This window comes from Leptopilina boulardi, unplaced genomic scaffold, assembly GCF_019393585.1.
Source record: "Leptopilina boulardi isolate dan_hultmark-lab unplaced genomic scaffold, ZJU_Lbou_2.1 LbouV2_123, whole genome shotgun sequence".
NCBI lineage: Eukaryota > Metazoa > Arthropoda > Insecta > Hymenoptera > Figitidae > Leptopilina > Leptopilina boulardi.
The window spans coordinates 5436131-5457915 of NW_026137667.1; the positions used below are offsets into that span (position 1 = coordinate 5436131).

The following is a 21785-nucleotide window of genomic DNA, read 5'->3' on the forward strand; positions in this document are numbered from 1 at the left end:
TAGCCAATGAAAGAAATCATTTTATTATTTGTATTAGATCGTTTCTAAAGTCTATTAATTTTTTTATTTTTTTTCTATTATTATGAACGTGGTTAATCTTGTTATCTAGAGTATAATCTCTTTAATTAGAACTTGTTTTTAGTTTTTAATTATATTTACTGCCTTTTTAGACCAAAATTCAAAATAGTGTCTTTTATTTAAATTAAAAGCCAATTTTTGATTTATTCATTATTTCTTAGTTTTTTAATTTCAATGTTTATAAATGTCATTTTTATGTCTCTTGTGTAATATTAATGTTAAATTTAAATTTAGAAATTTTAAATTAACAAAAATAAGTGTTAATTATAATTTACAAAATTCATAACTTAAAAATTGTTTTTATTGTAAAATTGTGAATTAATTAATATTAATCTCGACTTTAAAATATTGACATTCATTTTAAATTTAATAATTGAAAGCGCATATAATTTTTTCCAGAAAAAAAATATAATTCCTCTATTGTTAGATAATTTTTTTAGGATATAAAATATTCGAAACAGAAAAAGTAAAATTTCAAATACCAGCACCGAAGTAACTGGCCTAAAAAAATATATATGTATAAACGAAAATAATTGATCTTTCAATACGATTATATATAAAGCATTACACTGGACGATACACTCTGTTTTATAGTGAAACTTGTATTTGATCTTTTTACAGTAGAGGAATATTTATATATAATATATAATATATATTATCAATGGAAACAAAGAGTTTCACTATCGATATTTAGTAATTTATAGACACACGATATTTCAGAAAACCCCAGAAATATGTTTTTGACAATTTGTCAAAAAAATTTGAATTTTTTCTTTTAAATATATAATTTAAATAAAATTTTTCATTTTAATCCATTTGAAGAAAATTTCAAAGAAATTAATTTAGAGGCCTAAAAATTTTTGGTTTCTATTAAAAAAAATTTCAAATTTTTTTTTTTCAATTATGGTAAATATTTGAAATATATGGAAAAAAGAGGGGGATATGGACTCAAGGACCGATATAATAATTCGGTATTGTTAATTTTTTTAATGTTTAAAAGAAGAAAGTACATTTTATCACATTGCGTATGCATTTGTGTCATATATATATATAATCAAAAACGGGGGAAATAAATTATAACTGAAATATCTTCTCCCCATTTGATAAGCCATTAAAAAAAGTAATATTGACTTGTGCGCGCGTTCTGTAAATTTCGTGTTGTGATATAATGATGGTTGTAAAAGTGTATATGTATAATATCTCGGTATAACAACCCGTTGTAACAATCTCATGATTCCTTGTAATAAAATGATATAAGGGTATATTTATTAATAATATATGATTCAACCCTTTCATTTTTCAGGCTCAATTATATATATATAGACAAATCGTAATTCTATTTATTTCTTTAATTTAATGTTTAAATTTTTAATTTCAATATATATTTTCTGAAAAATAGTTAATATTTTTTAAATTCCTTGGCGCGGGTTTTTTTAATTCCGAAATAAATGACAATTTGCTCGCGGAATTTTAAGTTCGTCGGTTTTACGGTGGTTATTGTATAATATTTATTTATCACATAGGTAATCCCTGACTTTGAACAGGAAAGGGAAGTTGCCCTAAGGATTTGCCACATGGCAGTTTGACGGTCCCGATGGTACCCTCAACAACGCTTATAAATTACATCGAGCTGAGTGAGGTTTAAGGGGCTGCTTAAGTTGTCAAAGCCGTCGGGGAGTTAAACGGTATCACTATAGGGAGCGAGAGTAATGCTTTTTCAATTACGATCTCTTCAAATTCTCCAAGTCAAGTGAGCGTTAATAAATTTTATGATTTAGCCGCGTTGCATTAATTTTGATTTTGAAAATTTGATTTTCTAAAACAGATTTTGAAAAATTTGCAAATTACACATGAATTTTTTTTTTCTGTATATTTAAAATGTTTATTCACTTTTTTGTTTGTTTTTCAGTTGCTTGTACAGGAGAATAAAAAAGAAAAATGAAAACCTTTTTTTTTTGAAGCTGAGAGAATGGGAAATCAAAGATGCTGAAAAGTGTCAAGCATGATGAAGATAACGAATTTCAGTGTTTTGGACAAATAAAAGAGTTGCGCTGTATATTCTACTATCGGGTCGATGGGACCAGAAGAGAGAGGATAAGAGTGAGGAAGAGAGAGAGAGAGAGAGCGTGTAGTATTGACTCGCATTTCCAGCATGAGGGCGGAGTTTTCGATGTTCCCCGAACCCCTAAAGCCCCGTAAAGGTTCTCTGCCACCCTCGGTTGCTTCCAACACCCCCGACCAGTAACAAAACTCCCGCTGAAGTGCAATCCAGCAATGGCGGCAGGACTTGTTGTATTTCGCTTTCCGAGGTAAACTCCATTCCCTTCTACCTTCTCGATTTTCATTCCCGGGATACGCGAGAGAGAAGGAATCAGAGCCATAGGAGATAAAAATCCGAAATGGATGGATGGAGAGAGAGAGAGAGAGATAGAGAGAGAAAAGCATCTCTACAAAGTTAAAAGGAATGAACGGAGAGAAGCTATATATTGCTCGGGAGCAGCCTTCATTTATTTTATTACATTATCATACCAACTGCGCGTTCGATAAGTGGGGTTTTAAAGCGAAGGTTCTCAAACTGCTTGCGAAAAGCTGTCTTACTTTACTTACAGATATCAATTGAAAGTTTTCAATTCTAATCTTGATTTCCCCTTTTTTTTTTTTGTGATCACACAATGTTTTACAAAAAGCACCGCGCAAAATTAAAGAAAAATATTCAAAACCATCATAGAAAAAAGCAAATACTTTTAATTCTAATTTCTGTTAATTAGCTAATTATCAAGAATTTTTTTAACAGTAGTTTAAATATTAAAAATTTAAAAAATATCTAATAATGAATTTTCAAGTCTAAAAATTGATTTTTTGTTTCTAAATTAATTTATAATTATAATAAATTAAATTTTTTACTTCAATTACAGTGAGGAAATATTACAAGTAGATTAATCAATTAAAGAAAACTTTGACTAAGGATAAATTTAGGAAATGTTTTTTTTTTTTTTATCTACTTGCCATGTATATAAACTACAAATCCCAAAGAAATTATTTATCTCTTCAAAAGCTTGAGGGTTATTGCGTTTAAGAAATCGCGCTCTCATCTCACGTACCAGTAGAGATTGCCTGAACATTCACCCTTCAAGACGAGGGTGGCCACTTCATTTCTATTATCCAAATTCAAGAAAAGATGGACAGAATGCTACAATTTTTCTTCTCTCTGTCTCTCTCTCTTTCTCTTTTAAATATTTTATAAAAGAAGTAAATAATTAATTTTAATTTCTTCTCTTAGAAATTAAAGAAATTTTTCGTTTAATTTCAAATAAAATTCTATATAAATGAAAAATAAATAAAAATCGTTTATTTAAAAAGCTATTAATTAAAAAAATCGTACATTTGAAAATTATAAAGAATAAACGAAATGCACAACGTATATTGCAATGAATTAATCATCGTAAGAAGATTATAGTATAGAATAGAGCTGAAGTCACTTGAAAAGATGATATTACGGATCTTGATGGTCAAATTGGTCTGTCGACTTCCTCTCTTCAACTCCCTTCTATTGCCTGATTCGTATTATCCCTCTCTCCAAAAATCAATATCCCAGCTCTATACAATTTACCATCCCTCAATGCAGAAATTGCCCTTAACATTTTTCAAGAAAATTATATAAATTTTTATTCTTCTAAGAATTCTTTCTCTCTTAATTTGAATTATATATTGAAAAGTTGTTCACTCTGATAAAAATTAGTAAACACGAATAATATTCACAAAATATTTATTAATAATTATTATTATAAACTTTAATTGAAATTAATTTGATATAATATCTTTAAGGATAATATTAAAAATATAATAATTTATAATTGAAATAATTAACTCGATTTTAGAGATTAAAAAAAAAATTGATTGAAGGGTATTGAAATTGTTTGACAATGAAAAAGAAATAATATTCCCCTCTTTTGAGAATGTGACCTTCTACTTTGAATTGAGTAAACTCAATTTGTGTTTAAACAATGAGCATCATCACATTTATTCAGTGTTGCGTGAAATTCGACGACAGAGGGACATTTTCCTCTTTTAAGGATGGCTTACGTTGTCAACCTAGAGGGAGATATAATCAACTATATACGCATACTCTTGTATATATAGTTTTTTGATGTTCACAATTAAATCACTCATGCAAATTATACTGTAAATTACATAATCCAGTATATAAATTTTCAAAAGTGATTTAATTTAGTATACATCATAAAAAAAAAAAATACTAATATTCTTGAAGAGATTTTCTTTTCATTCTGAAATATATTATTCACTCATGTAAATTATTTATAAAAATAGAAAATAATTTTATTTATGAAATTAGACAGAACGAAAATTTATATAAAACGAAATTAAACAAAAATACTTATTTTTGTATAAAATTTTATTTGTTTTTATTGATGAATTTTATTATAATTTGCAAATCACTTAATTGATATTGTTTTTTTTTTAGGTTCCAAAGTTTATTTGAAGAGAAAAACATTTGACAGTAACAAAATAATTCCGCATTAATGGATAATTCATCAGTCAATCGTCCATTTTAAAAGGTATGATAAAATTTTTTAATATTACGATAAATTAATTAATTACGATAAAATTAAAACTTATTCATAAAATGATGACAATTTTTTTTTGCAGTTTGAAGTTGCTCACTTACATATGAAAGTGAAATGTCAAAAAACAAAAATTTAAACACAAAAAAAAATTTTTAATTCCGCTTCAAAATTAAATTTTTATTTTTCTTTAATCTATTCTATTATTTGAAAATATTTTATTCATTTGGAATATAATTGTACACTAATTTTCAAATTCTTTGAATTTTATAACTTGAAATTTTCCGTCTGTAAAATTGCAAAGTAATTTAAAATTATTGATCTGTTTATTTCGATTTATTTGAATTGTTTTTATTTATTCAATTGCAATTTTTAATAATAAACTTAGATAAGAAAAAAAAGATAAGATCATCTTCAGTGAGTGACAATAAATAATTTTTTTAAGAAAATTTTATTATTATAGTAACTAATGTAAAATTATAACAAAAATTTGTTTAAAAAATTCTTTTTTTATTTATTTATTATTTTTTTATTAACCATACCTTGGTATTTATCGTTGTATGATAACTTTAGCTATTCATGGTAAACTGAATTTCTACATTCGTCGATCAATAATTTTAAATTCAAATATTTTGAAATTTTCAATGTTATTTAAACAAATAAACAAAATTTTGATTCTATTTTCTTTTTACATACAAGTCTATATTATAAATGAATTTATTTTGAAGGGAATTTTGAATTTTTTCTTTTTATATAGATAGAGAATTTGAGGGATCCAAGAAGATTTTACTGCGTCCCTGATTTAGCCACATATACTTCCTATGTTCTGTTAGCACGCGATAGGTTCCAATCCACCATGATCTACAAGAAAGTCCTTTAGAGGATCTTTTAGCCAATCACTGAACGACAGCACTAAACCAGTTTGCTTAGTTTAAGAAAAAGGCCACGTCTTCGGCTTTTTCCTGCCTGGTGCAGCGGGGGCAGTATTATTTTTTTCAATACAGAAAAGTTTTTCGTAAAACAATTTTTCAATTCAGTTAGATTTCGAACTTGTTACAATGTTGATCAATTATCTATTGCTTGTGTTTCTCTTTCTTGGAGTTCGTGGCTCCGAAGACGATGTTATCGAATTAACTGACAGTGATTTCTCCACTCTAGCTAACCATGAAAATTCACTTGTCATGTTTTACGCACCATGGTAAATTTATCATTTTTATTTATAATTTAATTTCTCTTTTTACATATTGCACATTTTTTTGTTTTACATAAGTTTCTGTGGCTAGAAAATTTTCCTTATGTTAAATGAATTTAAATTTTTAAGCGACAATTTCATAATTATTACATATTTCTGTTTTTGTATGAAAATGCCGGTATTTGTGTTAGTATACAATTTCCTTATTGTTTGACGTAAAATCATTTAAAATTTAATTACTTTTTTTTCTTCATCTTTTTTGAGAAAATTTATGTTTTGGTTTAAAAATTTGAAATTATTTTAATTTTGAAAAGAAATTGATTAATTTTTAAATAGTAAATATTTTCCATTTTTTTTTATCAGAAATTTGAAAATTGTAATCAAAGTTACATTTTAAGCCAATAAATTCCAAAATTGTTTAATTAAAAAAAAAATATGTAAATAAACTCTAATTGAATATTGCTAAATTAATTTTTTTCAAACTATTTTTCCAGGTGCGGACATTGCAAAAGATTGAAACCCGAATTCGCAAAAGCAGCGGAATTATTAAAAGACAATGATCCTCCAATTTCTCTAATCAAAGTTGATTGTACTGAGGGCGGAAAAGAAAGTTGTAACAAATTTTCCGTCAGCGGTTATCCAACTTTGAAAATATTCGCTGGTAGTGATATGGTAAACGATTACAATGGTCCAAGAGAAGCAGCAGGAATCGCAAAATATATGAAGGTAATTTTTAAATTAGTTACTTTATTCTCAATGTAAATTAAAAAAAAAATTTTCTCAAGTACTTATTTTATAATTAATTCTTTTATTTTATTTCAGGGACAAGTTGGTCCGGCTTCGAAAAAATTATCTGATGTAAAAGCATTAGAAGCATTCTTGGACTCGAACGATGTTGGAATTGTTGGTTTCTTTGAAAAAGAAGATTCTTCCTTGGCCACGACATTCCAAACTGTTGCCAAAAAACTTCGTGAAAAATTCCAATTTGCTCACACATCAGAGAAATCAGTTATTAAGGAAAAGAAAATGAAGTATGTAATTTACAACAACTTGATTGTGAAATTTAAAAATATTTCTATAATAATTTTCTATTTTTTTTCAGAGACAACATTGTTTTATATCGACCAAAAGTTCTTCACAATAAATTCGAAGACGATAGTGTTACATACGAGGGACAAGATTCAATTGCTGACATTATTGAATTCATTTCAAGCAAGGCGTAAGTAGAATAATAAAAAAATTTTAATTTTGGAAAAAAAGAGAAATTGTAAATAATATTTGTTTTTTTTTTTTTTTGCTCTCAGTCACGGAATGGTTGCAGTAAGAACACGTGACAATCATGCAGATTTCAAAAATCCATTGGTGGTTGCCTACTACAATGTCGATTACAAAAAGAATCCCAAGGGCTCAAATTATTGGCGTAATCGAATTTTGAAAGTGGCTAAGAATTTCCCAAAATTGAATTTTGCCATTTCAGCGAAAGATGATTTTCAACATGAATTAAATGAATTTGGAGTTGAATTCTCCGATGGTAAGAAGCCAATTGCACTTGCACGAAATGAGAAAAATCAGAAATTCGTTATGCAAGATGAATTCACAGTTGAGACATTTGAGAAATTTTTGACCGATTTGGAAGGTGATAAACTTGAAGTTTACATGAAATCGGAAGCAATTCCTGAGGATAATAGCGGTAATGTTAAGGTTGCAGTTTCTAAGAACTTTGACGATATTGTAATGAATAATGATAAGGATATTTTAATTGAATTCTATGCACCATGGTGCGGACATTGTAAACAATTGGCACCAATTTTTGACGAATTGGGTGACAAAATGGCCAATGAGGATGTTGAAATTGTTAAGATGGACGCAACAGCCAACGATGTGCCACCACTATTTGAGGTACGTGGTTTCCCAACACTTTTCTGGTTGCCAAAGGACTCAAAGGATAAACCCATGAAATATGAGGGTGGACGACAATTGGACGATTTCGTGAAATATATCGCTAAACACTCAACAGAAAAACTTAAAGGTTTCAATAGAAAGGGCGAGGAAAAAAAATCAAAGGAGGAGTTGTAAAAAAAATTTGCCAAAAAAAAAAAAAGGAATTTTTTTTATTGAAAAATATTGTTGATAAAATTTTCTTTATTCGAAGAAGATTCTCTAGAATATCTAAAATTCAGATATCGTCCAAGTGATCATTTTTTTAAAATTTATTATAAGCAAATAGTTGAGAGTCAAATTTTACAATTTATGCGAGAATGTTTTTTTTTTTGATAAATAGAAGTAATGTATCTTAAGATGGACGATTATTGGAATTTGTATTGAAATATACATTTGAAATAAGTGTTCATTTAGGTAGGCTGTAAAATTGAGTTTAAAAAAAGCATGATTGAGTTCTTTTTGTAAAATTTATGTACATTTTTATATTGAAAAATGCAAATTAGTGAGAGAGGGTATGTACGATTTTTTCTATATGCGTGAAATGTGAGAAAGAAAGAACTCCGTCTGATTTTTTTTTTTTTATGTACAAGAAAAAGATACAAGAACTGATTTTCTAACCAGTTAATAAACTTCATTCCACGTTTATATAAATGAAAAAAAAAATGCTGGTTCAGATAATTTATAAATAAGTCAACTATTGATTTTTTTATTAAAATAAAAATCATAATAAATTGTTTTATATGAAAAACTTATTACAATGAATTATTAATTTAATTATCTAAATCCTCAAATAGCAAAAGAAATTTAAATCAAATTAAAATTAATATAAATTTTTTTAATATTCTGTTTGTAAAATTTAAAATTTTCGCGGTTCAAAGTTAATGTCGATTAAAAAGAAACTTTAGTCGAAACTACCGACAGAGTCAAGTGAAAACAGTGGAAAATTATTTACAGATTTTACTGCTTGTTGTCAGTTGTTGTTCTCTGCTCCAAAAAAGCACTTTTCTGATTTATTAAAATTCTAGTTCTTTTTGAACCACGTTTATTTTAATTAAAATAAAATTACTTGCTAATCGGAGATCAAGACACAAAAAACATGACACGTAAGTTTAATTTGAATTTATATATTTTGTATATTTGTTTGTACATTTATCTTTTGAAGGACATTTCACCGACTATTCTTATTAATAAATACAAATTTTCAAATCTTTTCCACAAATGGAACTGTTATAATTTATTTAAAAAATTATATCTTTAAATTTTGGGATTTTATTAAATGTAGATATTAAATAATTTAGAAAAGAACAATAATTTATTTTTCAACAAAGAGAAAACTGATATGTCAGAATTCAAGATAAACTGTGTCCTCCATATTTTTTTTCTTCTAACGATTCACTTTCCAATAATAGGCGATAATAATAACTTCTCGGTTGAATTGGATTTTTTTAATTCTCAAAAAAAAACATGTATTCACTTTTTCTATTTTTGAAAATTATTTTGGAATTAAGCGTGAACTATTTTTAAGTTTCAATGACTATATTAGAATTTTATTACCTCATGTTAGATTAAAAACTAAAAATACGTCTGAAAAAAATTTAGGAATTGTGTATTAAAAATAAACATTATAAAACTTTGATCAACTTTATCATTTTTAATCAAAATATTTTGTTCTTTGATAAAGATAACTAAACGAAAAATATTGCAAGACGCATGGAAATATTTGTCTTGTTGACAAATTCTTTAAGAATACATATGCTGATTAAAATATTTGTTTCAGGTGGAAATCAACGTGAATTGGCACGTGCAAAAAATATGAAAAAGAACGTTAAGAAAACTGCAGGTGAACAAGAAAGCAATAAAGGTTTAACTTTAGAGCAGCGAAAACAGCGGTGAGTTAATTATAAATTTCTTTTATTTCCCATGAAGTATAAAATAAATAAAAATATAAATAAATTATAGAGACGCAGATCGAATGAGGGAAAAGCAACAGAAAAAGGTGCAGGATCCATCACAAAATGTAACGTCTACATAAATGTAAATAATTATAGAAAAAAAAAAAAGCTTGACAAACAACAAATGCATAAATAATACAGGTACTTTAGTATTGATTACAAGAATTGCACGAATGGAATACTTAATTTAATTTCTTTAAAAAAAAAAAAATCTTTTCTTTCGTTTAAAAAAAGTGAAAAATTTCAATTTTAAAATGTTTCAAAATTTCTTGTTTGTCCCTCATGGTATGTGCAAAATAATTATAAAAATGTGAATGAAATTATTACTTGTTTACAAATTTGACTGGTATTAATTAGTAATAGGAAAATAAATTATTGATAAATACCTTAAGTAGTTTACTTGTACATTTAATTCTCAGTTTACTTAGAATGTAATCGAATTGATCTTCAGTAAGATATAAAAATAAGAAAGTGAATGTATAGCCAGCAAATTTGGTTTGTAATAAATAGTTCAAATTTAAATATAATTAATTTTTTGAATCATATTTTGCCCTTTAAACGTTTATTATTTCTCACTCGAGTGGCAGTAAAATAAAATATTTCAATAAAAATTACTGCTCATTGAATGGGAACTATTTCTGTATAGAAATGAATAAATAGTACTGAAAATTAAATAAAAAAAAAAAAAAAAAGATAAGATACTTAACACCATAAATGTAATATCAACGAGAATAAAAAGAAAAGAGAAAGTATTTAAAAGGGGGAAAAAACAATAACTTAACAAAATTGACAAAGACGTCAGTCAGTGTAAAACAAACATTTTTATTCATTCTATTATGAATCATTGCATTAAAAAAAAAAATTCATAATTAATAAATCAATATATTGTACAAGAAATTTCGCTTCTATTAAATAACAACTTTTGAGTCCAAGTATTAAATAATTTTTCTTATAAATCGTTACTAAAGTAACTAGAAATGGGCGGCAGTATATTATTTATTTTCAAAAAATCATTCCCCAAATTATTACAATAAAGCTATATAAAATTTGTAATCTTATGCCTGACAATGAATATTAAGATTTGATAAATTGACACATATTTTCTTTTTTGTAGTTACTTATAATTAATTCGATGTCTAAGGACATAAAAATCTTATCTGTGAATTTCATGACAATTTCTTTTATATAATTATTGCATGCCACTCCTGCTATTATTATTATTATTATTATTATTATGATTATTAATATTATTATTATTATTCATATTATATTATTACTTGCAGCTTTTTAGCACCATTTAATATTGTTTATTGATAAATCATTGTAAGAATACTCGAGAATTATTCGAGTACTTAAGCACCTTTAACTCATTTATGAATAATAAATTTTTTTTCGGGAAAAAAATTTAATTTTATTTCACTTTTTGAAAAGAATTCAATTTTAATTCAGAAAAGAATTTCTGAAAAACGGTTTTATTATAATTCTTTTAATTTTAAAATCATTGATCAACGTTATTTAACGACAAATTTTAAAGAATATTAATTTTTTTCTAAAAAAATAGAAAAAAAACACCACGTCTCCAGTGATTTTTAAATTAAAAAAGATATTTTTCCTGGACGGAAGTGAATAAAAACCAGATTCTCTGTTATAAATGGAATGAATTTGTGCAGAATAAAACCTTGAGAAATTATTATTATTATTATAATTGTAAGCTAAATCACAGTTAAAAATCATTGACATTGAAAGTCCATTGAATTATAATAATAATTATTATTATTTTAGTGTTCTCGTTGTCTAAGAAACTATTTACAATAATAGTTATAAAGTTAGACAAAAATAACTGAATCCGATTCTCATTCTTATTACATATTATATTGATGTCTAGTTAGAATATTGGAAAATTTTTCAATTATATTGATAATATTTTTTTAACGAAATAAAATTTTACGTTCACTTTGGAATGATTTCCGATTATTACAAACTATACAAAATATTAGATATTATTGATAAAATGGAAAGTGAAAAAAAAATACAGTTAAAATTTTTTCTATACCTTTTTTTTGGATTAAATTGAAACTAAAGATTCAAGGAGCAAATGGTGCAGGTTTGTGCAATACAATGTGGATGAAAATGCGGAGAATGTGGAGACGGGGGTGGAGGTGGCGGTGGCGGTGGTGGCATATAAAGCCAACCAGAATCTGCTGACCAAACCGATGCTCCTGACGGTGATGAAATCGGAAGCAATGATCTCGACCCACCGGTAACCGGAACGTGAGATGATGGTCCTCCCTCTACTCACATTACCTAAAATCAATTTTTTTAGCTAATTTGTTCAACAATAAAAAAAAAAATTTAATTTAAAAAAGTAAAATTTGCAAATTACCTGTAAAATTTGACTGGCCTCGAAAGCCGTTCCTGGCAAGAGAATCACTGGACTACTAACATGTCCACTTTCCACACAAATCATATTTGGAAATTCATCATCGCCAAAATCAGGAATATCCCTTGCCTTCTCTTGCCATGGATTCCAAACGACAGTGTCGGGAAAATTATATTTTTGCACACGCATCTTCCTTCCAGATACAACATTTGTAATTATATGTTCCGGTTGTGTATTCTGATAAATTCTATCCGTCCATTCACAGACTGTCACCACGTCTCGACCCTCTTGAAATACCTGATTATCTCTCGTCTAAAAATAAAAAGTGATTATTTTTTCATTTGTGAGCTAATTTTTCTTTCTTTTAATTTTTTTTTTTTTACCTTATCAATAAATGTACAGCCATGAAGACCTGTGATTTGACACCTTCTAACGTCAGGCACCTTGAAATATGTGTGCAACAGCAAATTAAAACTAAATGTGTGATCCTTGTTAGGATTGTAAACGCCAATATTAAAATGCAATTCTTTTTCTCTTAGAATTAGCCTGTACGTTAACCTAAAGGGATAATTCCACATCGATCGTGTAAATTCATTGTCCATTAGTGAGAAAATAGCCTCAACATCACCGCTTGGTAATCGTTCAGGTGATTTCTCCACATTCCATCGAATTATCCTTGCGAAACCATGACCCGGACCAAATGTCCATGCTCCAAATTGTGCTGCAAATAAAAATTCATAAAAATATAATAATTATCATTGCACAAAAAAATTTTTTAATAGAAAAAGTAAGAGTAATTAAAATAGAATAAGAAAAAAAGATTGAAATTATTTTCTACTTGGAAGCGAAGAAAAAAAAAGGATATCTTCATAAGTTTTGAGCGACGAAATGTTAGGATCATTTATGCTTATCGTTATATACTCACGAAAGACAAATGGTATTCCGCCTCTAATGGGTTTCTTTCCGTCGAAGACTGCTTGCTTGCTGAAACAAAGAAGGAAAATTGTCTTTTAATCGATTTAGTAAAATTGTATAGTTTTTAATTTTCCTAAAATTAAGATTCCATTTTTCTTACTATATTTGTTAATTAAAATAACAGAATTAATTAAATTGATTATCATATTAAATTACATTATAATTAAATTTATATATTTATAAAAATGATTGTTTTCAAGTAAATACGATTTGCAAATAAAAATTATTATTGAACGGGTTGAGAGCATGAAAAAAAAATATATATATATATAAATGAAACAGTAGTTCGCAAAAAAGATGTTTCCTAATCTAAAACGTTACCAATCTCATTCATGATCACAGTCACGCTTCGTCTCAGAAAACTCATTTGTTCTTTCGTTAGCAACGGTACAAGCAACCGAGCAGATAAGATCCAGAGAATACCTATAGAATTGTAACGCCCGCGCCTGCGGCGGATGCAGGACTACCATTAGTCAAGCCTGTCATGGACCACTGAGAAACGTCCTTAAAGAAAGAGTCGAAGGAACGTTTGAATTCGATGATGCTATATAGAAAAGGACTCACGAAATTCCATATATATTTTATTTCCACTAACTACTTCATTTACGTATAAATTTTCTATATATTTTAATTTGAAATCTCTTTCAAAAAAACGAGATACTTTTTTTGCATCATCAAATATTTTATCATCAATAATTTTACACTTAGAAGAATTTCCATTTAGTATACAAATTTTCATATATATATTTTCTATTTAATTCTCAGTAGAATTTTTATTTCATCGAAAATTTATTTAGCGAAAATTTCTATTTAATTCTCAGCAGAATTTTTATTTCATCGAAAAATTTATTCAGCGAAAATTTCTATTTAATTCTCAGCAGAATTTTTATTTAATCAAAAATCAAATTAATTTTGAGAAAAATCAGAAATGAAATTTTAATTAATTAAATGAAAATTCTATTTTATAAATAAAATAAATATTAAGGAAATTGGTTTTTTTGAAATCAAATTTTAAAGTTAGAATGTAATAATAAATATTGGTAAACTCTGTTCATTTTCAGTTTTCACGATCTCGATGTATATATATACGAATGAAGGAGAGTCGAATGACGTACCACGAAGTATGGTGGTATAGAGGAACGCGGCTGACGCGGAGCAAAAACGATCACCGCTGTCTGGTGTGCTTTTTGCGAGCATCACAGTTTCCAACCTCCGTCGCTTTAGTTGGTAGCCTGTGTATAGTTTGCAGAGCACCCAATTCGCGATGCGGTTACACCCGTTGTCCAGAATATTCTCATATCAAAACTTCCTTGTAAAATTATTTTCAAACAAAAAAAAAAATTCTTTAATTTAATCTTACAATTTTTCCTTCATTTAATTTTATTTTTCAATTTTTCATTTTGCAAAAATAATTTAATTTCTTTTTAACCAGAGAAAAAAAAAAGTAGAGAGATGACTCCTTTAAAATCGGCAAATGTTACTTTAATGTTGGAAGAGATGACCTCATATTATATAAAAGAAGCGGGGAAATGACGTCAAACTAGGAAAGAAACATGAAAGACGATATAAAAGATCCCCAATAAAAAGGAAGAGGAAGAAAAAAAAATCAAAGGGTACCAATGAACCCGCGTGTAAGGTGAAATAAACGCTCTTTAGATGAGTTAATATTGTTCGAAGAAGAAAACCTTTAATAAAAAAAAGTAAAACAATTTTCAAAGGATAGAGAAATTTTTCGAAACCTTAAATTATTGACTATTGAAAAGATTTTATATTTTATATACTAAGAAGAAAATAATATCTTCCGAGTAAAGTAGTCAATATTTCCGAGATAATGAATAAAAAAAAAACCTCTTCCACTTTAGCTTGTAATTTAAACGTATTTATCTAATCATTATCAGGAGATTCTGTGGCTTTAGAATCTTAACTTCGATAGTTAAAGTCACAAAGATTATTGCTTCCGGTTATTTAAATTTAAATCCCCATTTTTTTCAAAACTATATTTTCTTCTAGATATCATTTATTGTTTCATTGTTTTATAAAATAAATCCCTTAATAAATTATGCAAATAAAAAATTTTTTTTAATTATTTTTTTTAATAGAATTTTCTGTATTTTTAAAAATATTAATTTTGGATATATTTTATATATATTGTGAATTTTTGTCAATTGAAAGATATAATGAAATAGATGAAAATCAAAATTTGTTGTTGAGTCACCCGTTACACTCAACCTGCATCAAGCGCGACCAAAGCCAGAGCTTTTTGCGTATTGCCCGGCTCTGGCAGGGTTCAACCCTCTCTGACTATAACTCCATCCCTTCATCTATCCTTCTACTCCCCCATCCAGAAACTTTGTTTAACTAAGGTTGGCAAAAACCAAACCTACTTATACCAGGTTATACAACGTTTACATCGCCAGTAAGCGCAAATTTCCTTCCTGTAAAAAATTACAAAACTTTTTTTTTTTAATAATTTCTCGCACAAATACTGAAATTCCACAAAAATTTCCTCTTCAAATTGCTTTTATTATAAAAAAAAATCTAATTTTTTTCATTTCATTCATTAAAATGAATTTACCATTTTTAAATACTTTTGACGATTAAGAAATTTTTTGATTCGAAAAAAGAGAAAAATTGGTGGGAATTTAGGAACAAGAAGAGAGCCCCTTAAAAAGCGATAATGAGTTGAGACATCACTTGAGAAGAATTCGCGTACAACCCACTCGAGCACTTACACTATATATGCGAGTTGTAATTCTCTATACACCGTTTTAGTATATTCGCAAAGTCAAATCAAGTTGTTATCGCGCACTAGCTGTAATCACACTAAAGTGCCCTTTTCGCTCTCGGGCGACATAATATATTTCATAAAAGAATTTTACGCTGGAGTTGCCGCGTCAATAATAATTTTACCCAACATTCCATTCTCCCTTTTCTTTTTTTTCCATCATCAATCATAAAAGAAGAAACAAAGAATCTAAAATTCACAAATTTTTTGAAAAATAAATCCAAAAAATTACTGGATAAAAAAATGATCCACTATGGACCAAAAATGATAAAAGAAATTCAAGAAAATTTTTGGAACAAAAATCTGAAGCGCGAGAAAGAGCGATTTAAGGAAACTGATTCCCATGTGATCCCCTGACAATTCGCGGGGACATATAACTTTCAATTGTTTCACCCGGTATAATACTACGATGGTTATAGGCTCGACTGTAGACTAATGATCTCAGAGCCTGTGGTTTTTGCCGACATTCTACAGCATTCCCATTCAACTGGATTCTGCACCGTGAAGGCTCTACGGCATTATTTTCTCTCTATAGAAACTACATGTATATACGCCGCTTCGTGACCGCGCGTCAGCCGATTCGATGGAACCCACATCCCTTGTTCGCGGGACCCCGCTTGTCTTCGCATCAAGATGAGAGAGAGTACTTCTTTCATCCATATTATACAATTCTTCATTTAATGTTTGTTAATTCTTCTCCATCTCTCTCTCTCTCTCTCTCTTTCTCTCTCGTGTGCAAGAAATCCATCTTCTCACTCGACGACTAATGACTATCGGCGAAGAAGGGTGCCAAGATTCCTCATGAATACAATTTCCAAAGACCTGTTTCTAATTAAGCAAATTGAATCGTATTAAGAGCTCTCCAAACAATTGAAAATCCCTTTTTCATCTAGTAAATAATTCTGAAAGATAAAAAATAATACAAATTACAAAAATTCGAAAAATTTTGGATTTAGAGATTAAAAATAATTCCCAATTTTCTGTTTCTAAATTTAGAAAAAAAAAAATATACGAGTCTGTCACTGGGCAAGAAAGATGCATCTGACCGACAAGAAAAACATATAATGAGAGGGAAACGCGTTCTGCATCCGCCCCCTCTTCCAATTGAAATTTCATCCCGGAAATGATTTTCGGCCCATGTGGCAACTCTAAAATCAAACATATGGAATCCATCGCACAGTGGTAATCGTATTTTAATAGAAAATCAATATCAGATGTTGAATTTTACACGCTCCTATGCATATTTATATGCGAAAAGCTGTTGTTCAAATCAAAATCAAATCAAGTTAATTTTCCAATGAAAAAACCGATAATTGAGAAATTATTACAAAAAGCATCAAAATAAACAAAAATTAATTTTTAATACAATTTTTTTAAATTGAAATTCGATTGTTATAAAAAAAAATTGTTCCCGTTGAAAGAAGACAAAATTCAATTGTTAGAAAAAAAAAAATGTATTTTCATCGAGAAAAACAAAATTCGATTGTTATAAGATGTAAAAGTTTTTCCCCTTTCGGGTATATATGACAAACAATGAAGATCTATTTTCTAAAATAAAACTATCACTGGATATATATATATCTCTCTCTTTTGGTGCGGCAAGGGAGAGAGCAAAGGGAGGTGGAGACTATTCGCCAAAATCCCAGGCTTTAGAACAAAAAATCCAGCTACCGAGACGATGATTGCCCTGGCACTGGATCATTAGTGTTCGTTCCTTTTCCACTCAGCCACATTTTCTATATCTATCTCTCTTTCTCTTTACTTTCTCATCCCTCGGCTTTGCTTTTTCCCGCTTTTTTCGACCACCTGATAAAATAGCTCGCTTAGATTTCACAGCGGCGAGAATCAAGCTGAAAATTTTCTTCTTTCAAAACAATATTTTATTCAAGAGTCAAATTATCGCCAAATGAAAAAAAAAAAAAATTTTCTCATTTATGAAACTAAAAATTGTTATAAAATTAAAATATAAATAAAATATAAAATTTGTTCTTGGAAAAAAATGTGAAATGCTCCAGATTCGATTGAGTTATTGAGACATGATCCTAACAACGGTTTTTATTTTAAGAAGCTGATTGTATGAGGAGAGAGATGGGAAAGAGAGAGAGAGAGAGAGAGAGAGAGAGAGAGAGAGAGAGAGAGAGAGAGAGAGAGAGAGAGAGAGAGAGAGAGAGAGAGAGAGAGAGAGAGAGAGAGAGAGAGAGAGAGAGAGAGAGAGAGAGAGAGAGAGAGAGAGAGAGAGAGAGAGAGAGAAGGAAAAGAGACTGGACATTCGAAAGGGTCCAGATCTAGAGATGTCTTGTGCGCAAAGCAAAAGCATACTGGAGTCATCTAGAGTGGCTCGAAGAGAACCCTCTTTCCTCTTCCAAGTTCCATTCGTTAGTTTTTTTATCGTCTGCGCGAGCTCTCGCTTTAAAACGATCGTTGCGAACTCATGCTTGTACTTTATTTCTCAGCAGGTGTTAAAAGAATGATCTAATAATTTCTATTTCAGAATCTTTTTCCCATATATGAAACCGATTTTCGAAACTCAAACTCATTTTAGTCCGTATTAATTTCGCCATTCATCTTGACATTGAACCGAAAAAGATACACACACACGATACAAGATGTGATGAAACACTTTTTATAACATAATTTCATAATTCATTACATTCTCATTTGAACTAATTCTGTAATTCAAAATTTGGAATTTCAATTTGAATCTAAAAATTCAAATTTAATTCCATTCCAAATTCTAATTAAAATTCCAGTTCCAATTGATTGAATTTAATTTTTAAAAGCCATTTGAAAATTTAAACATTGAAAATCCATTTACGTAATCAATAATAAAAAAAAAAGTTCCATGCGAGGCGAAGGGGAAAAAAAAAATTTGTCATTGGAAAAACCACAAATATTTCATAGGTAATTGTTGTGTATGATTGAATTTTAAAAATTACGATGAGCAAATATCGAGTGTCATAGAGAAATAACAAAGTCTTGACCCTATGACATTTTTAATGAATTCAAGAAATTTGAATACAGTTTTAAAATGACAGTATATTCAATATTATTAGAGAATAATTTTTTCATTTGATGATAATAATAATAACAATAATTTTTATATCACAAATATCTTGGAGACAATAAAATATTAGAATCTCGAAATCTTAAATGAAAGCAATGAATAATTATTTGACAGCACGAATAATGTCGTGTATATATGACAATGAAGAATTGTGTTGGTTTCCGCATCATTGACGGTTAATTCTTATCTAACACAATCATCATGATGTAACTACTCGTTTATTTCACTTCGTTCGGTTTTTTTTTATTTATTTAGCTAAAAACTAATTTTATATTAATTTATTTACAGTAATAGTAATAATAATATTGTTAAATAATAATATTTATTATTTACCATATTTACTAATTCAGCCATAATTTCGGAATTTATTACAAAAAAAAATGTAATTAACTACTCCGAAGATAAGATCGAAAACAAAAAAAGTAGAGCGAAAAAAAACCCCCTCGCGAGATTCTTTGATTACGTAAATATTTATAAATTGAAAAATGATAAACTAGATGCTTGTAAATATGTAGTTTAAAAAAATTATGCCTTCAAGGACAAAATTGTTACCATTGGCCATGGAGAAACTGGAAAGTGCATAATCAAACGACCAGATAAAGATTATAATTAAAAGTCACGCATAATTATAGTATTTGTTTAGTGAGCCTTATCTTAATAAAAATTCACTTACGCACGAGGAAGAGCTTATAATAGTCATTTAATTTTTTTCCCCGACTCGAGAGCATTAGTTTTCAAAAAAAAAAAAGATCTAGATCTTATTTGCAAACTCTGTAAACATTACAGTTCTAACATATAAATATTAATATACTCCACATCTTTGCTAATTACAGATTTATCTAATTATCACCTTACTTGGCGTAATTATTTTCTTTTAGTGAAACTGAAGAATTTATTATTATACTATTACTTAACTGAAATTTTGATCTTTTTTTTAATGAAAAAAAGAGTTTTTAAATGTAAACAAACACTTGTAAACAAAAGAAATAAAAACTTACCTAACAAACAGCTGTTCTTGATTATTGACTCGCCAGGATACAACAGTCGCTCCTGAAAATTGAATAATTTCATTAAAAAAATTAATTCACAAAATCAAACATTAAGCGCTTTTAAATTATCAAATGCCGATACGAAAATTGATACTCTAACAATTTGTTTCAAATAAACAAAATCAACGAAAATTTATATTTTAGAATATTACAAATTATTTTCAATTCACTATTTATAATATTAAAAAAATAATTCATTAGTTTTCAAATTTTTCTCAAACAAAATTTAAATCACTTTTCTAAGAAACTCGAACTCGAAACCGAACTCGATTCGACTCGGCGCTTTTAATTCAAGTCCAATTTTCACGCGGCAACTGAACGTGCGTCAATTCTCATGTGTTTTTTCTGACACTCTTTCTAGAGAGAAAGAGTGTGTCTGGCAAAGGACAGATAAGCAACCAAAAAAAAAAAAATATATATATATACAACTATTTTTTCTCTTTTTTTCAAGAGTCCAATTTTACCTAAATTCGATTAAAAAAAAAGAAGAAAAAAAATCCCCGTCACCAAGAATCTCGTAGAAGTTACACGCGCACACGTACCGTGTAAATTGATCGTGCAGGTGGTATTATTCCCCCTGTCGAGCACGACAACGCTGGTAGCCGCTGCCATGTTTGAATCTTGAATGCCAGTGCTGCCGGCTCCAACCTTTGTTCAATGCCCCCGGGCGCGCACTCCCACCACTCCTCGACTCTCTCTCGTTCCATCTCTTCTTTCCCTTCATCTGATCTCTTTTTCCTTCCCTATTTCTCCCTCTTCACCGTGGCACGTCACTCACTCTCTGGGGCGAAGCTATAGCGCACTTCCAACAACTATACAATGTGTTGGCTAATCTTCTTCGCGTTCACAAATTCACTCATTTTGTTCATCGACTTTCCTCGATCATTGCTAAAAAAATTTGAATTTTCAAAAATTAGATTCAAAATTTAGATTATTATTTATTAATTTTGAATTACAAAAATAAGGATATTTAAAATCGGAAAGATTTTGAAAAAAACTATTTAAAATAATAATTAACTAATAATAACTAATTAACTAATAATTAATTAACTATTAAAACTATTTATTTTAAAAAAACTCTCTTTCAATTAATCAATGGATCAAAATTTAGAAATTTTTTGAAATATTTTTAATTTACTGTACCTTTAAAAAAAAAAAAATTCAAGATTTCCCACATCAATTCATTTCAGAGAAGAAAATTTGATCCTCGCGAAATTTTTTCCAAAGATCCCATCCTCTTGATTATAGTGACGATCGCGCAGAAAAGAGAGGGATGTGGAAATTCAACGTCACGTGACAAGCCGGGCTTTTTTGTCGCTCTGTATAGAAAAACACCAAGCTGCAGAGTCTTTGGAGTTCGCAGCAGTGATGAGATTCCCGTAGGGTCGATGATTCAACCTCAAGGGATGCTGTGAAAAAGAAAGAAGAAAAAAAGTTATACCTGAAAAATTAGGCACCCCAAAAAGTTTGTTACCTATAAGTATTCATATTTATTCTGTCGATGGTTAACCCTTCCTCTAAAAAAAAGAACCTAATACTTCCTTTTTTTTTCATTCTTTTTTTTTTTTTGAAGAAATAAATGCCATCTAGTGATCATCAAACGCCTGGAGAGCGGGATAAAACAGAGTCCTTTTTAATTTTCTTCATCCAAAATCAATACATTCCTAAAGGATAAACAAAATCTCCAAGAAATAAATAAATAAAATAAACTACGATTAAAAAATAATCGCTAGAAAAATGAGTAATTTCTAAGAGTCCTAATTTTTTTTTACCCCAATCTTAAAAA

General features: G+C 28.4%; 3 protein-coding genes across 3 annotated transcripts; 2 read left to right on the forward strand and 1 right to left on the reverse strand.

Moving 5' to 3' along the window:
- The first annotated feature begins 5507 nt into the window (after positions 1-5507).
- Positions 5508-8546, forward strand: LOC127290659 (protein disulfide-isomerase A3). The gene is made up of 5 exons (XM_051319395.1): positions 5508-5859; positions 6348-6579; positions 6676-6884; positions 6956-7072; positions 7158-8546. Exons 1-5 carry the CDS (start codon positions 5720-5722, stop codon positions 7927-7929), a joined length of 1470 nt encoding a protein of 489 aa, XP_051175352.1. The 5' UTR covers positions 5508-5719; the 3' UTR covers positions 7930-8546.
- A 183-nt stretch (positions 8547-8729) lies between these two features.
- Positions 8730-10291, forward strand: LOC127290666 (putative SERF-like protein). Its single transcript, XM_051319423.1, has 3 exons — positions 8730-8897; positions 9572-9683; positions 9754-10291. The coding sequence occupies exons 1-3, from the start codon at positions 8891-8893 to the stop codon at positions 9824-9826; spliced, it is 192 nt and encodes a 63-aa protein (XP_051175380.1). The 5' UTR covers positions 8730-8890; the 3' UTR covers positions 9827-10291.
- A 257-nt stretch (positions 10292-10548) lies between these two features.
- On the reverse strand, positions 10549-20705 carry LOC127290662 (uncharacterized). The gene is made up of 6 exons (XM_051319410.1): positions 20542-20705; positions 19949-20000; positions 13052-13110; positions 12510-12847; positions 12130-12438; positions 10549-12050 (listed from the first exon to the last, which is right to left on the reverse strand). The coding sequence occupies exons 1-6, from the start codon at positions 20609-20611 to the stop codon at positions 12042-12044; spliced, it is 837 nt and encodes a 278-aa protein (XP_051175367.1). The 5' UTR covers positions 20612-20705; the 3' UTR covers positions 10549-12041.
- Positions 20706-21785: the final 1080 nt, after the last annotated feature.